The following is a 7,326-nucleotide window of genomic DNA, read 5'->3' as shown; positions in this document are numbered from 1 at the left end:
ATCTTGGGGGCCCTAGAAATATGGGCAGAACGCGTCTGTCTGATCCAGAGTGCCACCGCTGTAAAATCGCAGCCTGGTATCTTTATAAAGGTCCCAAAGTTGAGGCAGTGACCATTTCTTCCCATTCCTCAGTTTTGGGGGTAAGGGGACACATGCTGGCCGGTGCAGAGGAGTGAAAAGGACAGTCAGACCTCGTTTGCACCTGGCCCAACGGAACGCTGGGCCTGACGTTAGCTGGTGAGCAAGTGACATTCAGACTGGCCACTGAGATTATTCCTGGGAGTCTTGCCTTCCGGGTCCTCCCCACCGTTCTGTCTTGCCTCCCTCATTTCTCACCACCCGCAGGGGGTGCAGAGAAGAGGAGCCTGGGGTCTTGCTATGCCTTCTCGCAGGGCAATTGGATCTGTTTTGTTTTCTGCTTTGTCCCTCCCTAAAGGGGAAAGATGTCCCCGCATTGTCACAGGACTGTACTTCTTTATGCCTTGACAATCATGAGACAGCTTGGGAGACTGAAATTCTCTCACCCTGTCCCCTACCCCCCGCTGGAGAAAACGTGCTAGACAGAGCTGGGTTTGTTCTGGAGCTGGGGCGGAGCAAGGCTTGAAGAGAATTCCCCTTTTCTGGGGGCTGTTTGATGTCTGGGGTTTGAAGATTTATATCAAAAGTGAGAAAAGCAGGGTTATCAGAAGGTGGGGTAAGGCTCCTGCTCTGCTTTAAAGCAAATGAAAAAACAAACAAACAAATCCTGACTCAGACGTCCGGACCCTGGACCATCTCCCACACAGACAGATGGCCACGGTGCGCCCCGCTCTGGGCTGGGGACATCTTTCACAGGTAGAGTGAGACAGGCTTCAGGTTTCTCTTATTTGTCTCAAAATGACAAGGGAGGCACAGACTCCAAATAATTCACTCAGCATCTTGAGGAATAATCAGAAGCGGTGGAAATGATAGAATATCACTGTGGCTAAATCTTCCCTTAAAAAAAAAAAACAACAGGAAGACATTTCCTCATAGAAAGGGGCACCATTATTTTTTAAAAATCAAATGAAAGTAAATGACAGTGGGGAGCCTTGCCCATCAGCCATCTCAAAGGGGAGGAATCTGGCCTCCGATTCGATTCCTTTTCTGCATGTTTACATGAAAAGTGAGGCCAGGAGCCTGGCTCTGTGTGTCACTGGCACTGGAGTCAGCTGGCTGGAGGCTGTCACTCCTGTTGTTTAGCCTCCAGTCCGCCTCAGTTAGGCTCCAAGGACCGACAGGCCAAACCTACAGACACCTGTGTGGCGAGCAGACTTTTAAAAATATTGATTGGCCTAGAATACCGGAGGAGGACGTTTTCTAAAGCCAAGAGTGTGTGAATACGGAAGTGAGTTGGCCTCAACAAAGCTAGCAACATCAACAAAAGCCTCCCCACGTACTATAGTCTGGGAAGCTTTGTGTCAGAAGCGACTTCAGTTATTTAGACAGAGAGGTGCTAAGAACACAGGTCCTGGGGCAGCTGTGGCCTGCCCTGTTGAACGTGTTTGGCAGGAAGGGGGTGGTTTGGCATGGGGAGGCCCGGTACAAGAACAGATTTATCCAGCATTGATATTACTAAATAAAAGCTACTGGGGTAAAGGGAGAAGGGAGCAAAGATCAGGGTGTTCGACTCTTGCATTCCATAATAAAGAATTTCCCTTCTGGAAAGAGGCCCGGGTGGGTATGGAAGGGAGGTGGGCAGACATGGTGTCCAGACCTGATGTCCTCAAGATCAGGAGGCACAATCTCGGCCTCTTTTATGTCAGACTATTAATGTGTCAGATACATCGTGAAAAGTTCTTACACTTCTTTTTTTGTAAAAAAAAAAAAAAAGAAAGAAAGTAGGGAAATAGAAGGGAGGCGATTTTCTGAATGGCCTGGGAGCAGCAAAGCGGAGGAAATAAGGCACCTGGAGAGTGTGGTGTAACTAACTTTGTGTTTGGCCAGGCAGTGGTGGCTTCACTTACAGCTATGTCTGATAAATGAACGCGTTGGACATCACTGATCAATACAATGCCAGCCAGGGCTGACCAGAGAGCCGGGCTGCTTCGGCTCGGCTAAAACTTGCACCCAGGGCATCTGCCTGGGGCGGGGGAAGGAAGTATTTTTTTTCTTCTTCTTCTTCTTAGTAACATTATCTGCCAGAGAAACCCTGAAGTGTGAAAAAGTATGATTTAGAGCGTCCGTAGTATCTACGGACGCTTCCAAAACGCTAGCTGTTGCCTCCTGGGGACCTTCTCTTCCTACAAAGGGACATAGAGATCCCCTGTAAATTTCAGTGGATTTTTTTTTAAAGCTGATATTGTGGGCTGAACACAATGGAACCTAGTTTAGTTTCACGCATGGTAGAGCCAGAAGCATCTATGCGCTTTTCCCTCTAGTTTGGCACGGAAGACCTTCAGGCAAGAGGGACAGGTACCAGCATGGAGGTCCTATGTTTGCTAGCTTTCTTCTCTAATGTGATCATTTTTCTTTAAAAAGGAAACTAAACACAAGTCAGGGGCAGCGTGTTCTCCAAGACTGCAAATAATAATAATAATAATAATAATAATACATTTTTAATGTGCAATTCTCACAGAAACTTCATTTTGTGAATACACTGGTGAGGACGCATGGCTGGGGTTTCCAAAATGTGGCGTATCCCACTGATGGCTCCAAATTGCAAGTGGGCTCAGTTCTGTAAGTGGAATGAAAGGAATTTTAACACTATTTAGACAAAGACTCAGATGCGGTGGAAAGGGTGGGCTAGATTTCCTTACATGATTTATTTATTTTTTTCTAATTTGGAGACTTACTTCTACTAAGGGCACTTTGGTAGAATTTGGAGTTTCTTTGTTAAAAAAAAAAAACCCACACACAGGCACATGCATTCGCTTTTGCCACTCCTAGCGCATTTCAAAGTTTTTAGTAAGGGCGATTTCTAAAACTGCCCTTCACGAAGGAGTTAACCTTCTCTTCAAGCTAGCCACCTAAACCCCATTTCTGCCAGCACCTCTTTGCTTTCTAACGTTTGGGGCCAAACCCCACTATTCTAGTGGGCTGCCCTGGGGAGTCCCATCAAAATGCTGAAGTGTGGCCCAGTGGTTTTCCCCCCAAGTCCTGTCCCTCAGGAGGGGACTGCAGTTAAGTGCATCCTGCATGGCACTCTTATTTGGAGAATGTGTTTGCCTAAATGCTTTCCTCTGATGCTGAGCTTTCGGTATAAATGATATCTCCATTTCTGCCTCTTCAGGGGGAAACTGTGTATCTCCTCGTTGGGAATCAGAGAAGAAAAAAATCTCTGAAGCGGAGGACAGCTAGCTAACTTCAAGCACACGGCAGAAGTCTGTTTACTATGAAGACTTTTGTTAAGCAACATTAAGTGTGGATTCTGGAGTTCAATCCAAACTGGCATGTCCAGGGGAGGTCTAAACGTAGTGAGGATGCAGGGTCTTTGCGTTCTGTGAAAAAGGGGAAGGAAGGCAAGATGATCGACTGGCCAGAGCTCATCGGTGCCAAGCACTACCTGTTTTCTTCAAAATAAGACCTCCGTTCGGAGTTGCAACAGTCTCTTAAAACAATACAGAAAACCCGAAAACAAAATAAAACAAAAGTCATCGTGGTTGGCTATATTTTCCAAACGGTGTTGGCTTTGTCTAACATTCCTTTAGCATTCTCCGGGAAGTTGAATAGGAGTGTGCACTGCACGAATTTGTAACATTAGTTGCATGAATTCGTGTCATTTTAAAATAGGTCAGTGCCGTTAGGGCAGGTAGCTGGACTGACTTTCCGAGTCATCTCTTAAGTTAGCCTCCAGACACAGCCAGTTTGGGGGCAAATACCCATCGATCAAAGCACAAGCCTTTATTTTACCAAGGCAGTACTTTTTGCTCGCTTGGAGTTCTGGAGTTAAGGTGATTTGAAATCACTGTCTAAGTGGAGAAGCCTGCTAAACACTCACAGTGAAATATGATTTAATAACACAGTTCAAATCCAGAGATGTACTTGGGGTTATGTAAGTAAAGGGGCGAGGAGGGGGGTTTCTTGCTCCTATTTAAGACAAATGACCTTCCAAGTTACAAAAAAGCAAAACTCAACAAATAATTTGATTTGTCCAAAGTGTTGGTGTTAAGTCGTAGCGGGCCTTGCTAATCAGAAAATCATAGTGTGTAGCCGGAAGAAGGAAAAATAATCAGTTTTTGCCAAAAGGCAAGAAATGTTTATCTTTACCATTAAATGCATCTGTGTCCAAGCCCCGGTCTCGGGGCCCTATGTGCCCGGCCCACTTCCCTCTAGAGGGGCCTGCTGGTGGACCAGTGGCTCAGAGCAACGCTGAGGAGGCCCTACTCTCTGGCTGGGATTTTCAGTTTGTTTGTTTTCACCAGAGGGCAATGATGTCTCAACTCACTTGAAAACTGAAAACTTAGGGGGGAAGGGCATTTTGAGAGGTCATGATTTTTACATTTATATTACATATTGCTAATTATTCGGAGGAACTGCACCCCACCACCCCGGCCCCCAGCCTCACAAAACAGCCTATGTTTCCCCCTGAATGATTGCCTCCCTACGCCACCATTAATCCGTCCTCTGGAGAAAAGGATGCATTTTACACTCCTAATGCGGTTTTGGGCCCAGTTAAACTATACACTAAGAAGCTGAGCACAGAATCAAAAAAAAAATGCAGTTTATTATTGTAGATTATTCTTTCTCTTGATATAACCAGAATTGAAAATGAAAGAAAAGCACATAGGAACATCACGCGTGGTTAGTTAGTAACTCAAGATATAAAACAATTTTGCACAGCAAAATATGTAAAAGAAAAGTAACTGACAAGATTTTTTTATATTTATTGTGGTAAGATTTACTTTTCACTTTTTTTTTTAAAGACAGGATGTCAGTCCCTGAAAATAACATTTACTGATTATTGCCTTTAAAACTGTGGATTTTTTTTAAGTTACAGAAAATCTAGTTCTGCACCACAATACAACTGTAAAAAAATCTGCATCGTCTTGAAAACTGTGCAGTAATGCCATTTTTTATAACTGCGTAAATTTTATTAGCGTTCTAAACAGTTTTGCAAATTTTTGTGTATTATATGCTTCCAGGTTATATCTTAGTGCAATTCAGTCCCAAATACTTTAGATTTGAAAAAAAAAAAACATACATTTTGAATGTAAAATACCCCTACAGACATAACCCAGGGTGTTTCCCCTTAATACTTTGGTTTTTCAATACAGTCAGTGGTATAGCAAAGACTACACATACCCAACTTATATTTTAAGTTGCAAGCACATGCTTGGATAAGCTACTTTTTTTTAAACAGTCCCCTTGCAAACGCTACCCCCCCTTAACATCACAACAGTAAACAATTTAGTGCATCAATCTTTAAAAAAATCTACAGCTTAAACAGACTAACTCTTTCAAATTTATCTATAACATTCCTTATCTGTAGCATACATTTTAACTGGGCTAACAGATTATAAAAACTAGAATTAAATTATACGAGAAACCCATAGCATTCCACATTTGACAACGACCAAAAGCCAAAAAGAAAAAAAAATAATAATAAAAATAAAACAAACCAAAAGTAACGGGGCAGATTTTTTTTTTCTTTTTTAAAAATAAATTTTAGACTGCTTTCCGCAACAGCACAATTTTAGTCCCCAAAGTGGGGTGTCATTCTTATTAAAAAGAAAACCATGAGGAGTTCTTTACGGTTAGATTTTTAACCCATTCTGGCATCTTTGACAGGGAATGCCTTCAGTGCATTTCCAATGGGAGGCTGAAGTTCGGAGGAACTCAAAGCAGTTTGGAGGAGGCTAACTTTCATGGGAAGCAGGCTCTAAGGGTGGCACTTTGTTCTGAACTCAAAAAAGTCATGAGGCAATAAAACAAAAGTATGAATGCCATGCCATAAGTCTTCGAACGTCCATTTCCAAGCCAAAAGGAAAAAAAAAAAAGAAAAAAATAATTATACCATACATGTCCAGCATGCAGGCTTTTTTTTTTATTAATATAATGTCTCTTTTCCATAAAGTCTTTGAAACAGTTATAGTTCATTGTTGCTAAGACAAAGTAGCAAGCATAATAATGCATGAGATGAGAATGAGTTTTTTAATGGCAGACTAAACTCTCAGATTTGGCATGATAAGGCCAAAACTCACAAGTCACACCCAAGTTGATGCAGGCTTGATTGTGGTAGGTTCATGAGGATTTTTTTTTTCTCTCTCTAGTTTAGCATCACAATGCCAAAAAACCCGATGGAACTCAGCGCTGCACGTCTATAACATTTCACATTTTTTTTTCCTTTGCAAGCTCAATCTCACATATGAAGAACTCAGGAGGAGGAAAAAAAAACTTAGCTTTTTTTTTTTTCTTTTTTCTTTTATCTCTGAGGAGATGGGTGGAGAGGGCGTGAGGGTGGAGGTTGGGGAAAAAGGGCAACAACACAGCAAGCTCCAAAAAGTAAAATTAAAAAAAAATCCAAACAAAAATAAAACACACACACACGGAAAATGAACACCAGCTCATGAACTGAAGAAGAAGAGGAAGAAAAAAAAACCCACAAAAACAAAACCTGTGAATGATTCGGGCTTCAAAGATGAGCATGAAGATCTCTGCGGAGATCTTTGAACATGGGGGGGGGGTGTAAATAAAAACAAGCTAGCAAGTTATGGAGAATTTCAGATTGGCAATCCATGAGCCAGACATCCACTCCCTCCCCGGTTAAAAACAGTCACCGCCACCGCCAGCTGGGAGCAGGGTGTGTGTGTGTGTGCAGGGGCATGGGCGCAATCTCGGCAGGGGAGGGGGCGAGGTGGCGGCGAGCACGGCTCTGGAACTAGCAAGCCCACACCCGAGTCGGACCCCCATGGATCACTTATCAAGGTGGCTAGCTGGGATCGCGTGTCAGACTCACATGAAAAACTCGGGAGAGGACGGGTTGTCGCTGCTCGAGCCGTTTTCTCGGAAGCCGCTGCTCACCAACTTCTCGTATTTCTCCTTGTACGCGTCCCTCTCGCGCACCAGCCTGGAGATCTCCTGCTTGAGGTGGTCGACCTGCTGCAGCAGCTGGTTCTTCTCGGACTCCAGGACGTGTCTCTGCTGCACCCTCTTGAAGCGGCAGGACTGGGCATAGCCGCGGTTTTTCAGGGTCCGCCTCTTCTGCTTCAGCCGGATCACCTCCTCCTTGCTGACCCCGCGCAGCTGCCGGTTCAGCTCGCGCACCGACATGGTCACCAGCTGCTCGTCGGAGAAGCGGTCGTCGAAGTGCAGGCCGCCCGCGGCGTGGTGCGGGTGCAGGGCGCCCCCCGCCGCCGCCGCGCCCCC

General features: G+C 44.4%; 1 protein-coding gene across 1 annotated transcript; it reads right to left on the bottom strand.

The window, feature by feature from the left end:
* Positions 1–2,568: 2,568 nt before the first annotated feature.
* On the bottom strand, positions 2,569–7,326 carry MAF (MAF bZIP transcription factor; the record flags this gene model as incomplete). Its single annotated transcript, XM_029924215.1, has 2 exons — positions 2,569–2,695; positions 6,917–7,326. Coding segments are annotated over 2 exons (504 nt in total), but the record flags the coding sequence as incomplete, so codon positions are not given.

The sequence above is a fragment of the Suricata suricatta genome, chromosome 16, assembly GCF_006229205.1.
Source record: "Suricata suricatta isolate VVHF042 chromosome 16, meerkat_22Aug2017_6uvM2_HiC, whole genome shotgun sequence".
Lineage (NCBI taxonomy): Eukaryota > Metazoa > Chordata > Mammalia > Carnivora > Herpestidae > Suricata > Suricata suricatta.
This window is presented reverse-complemented; position numbering and strand designations above follow the sequence as displayed.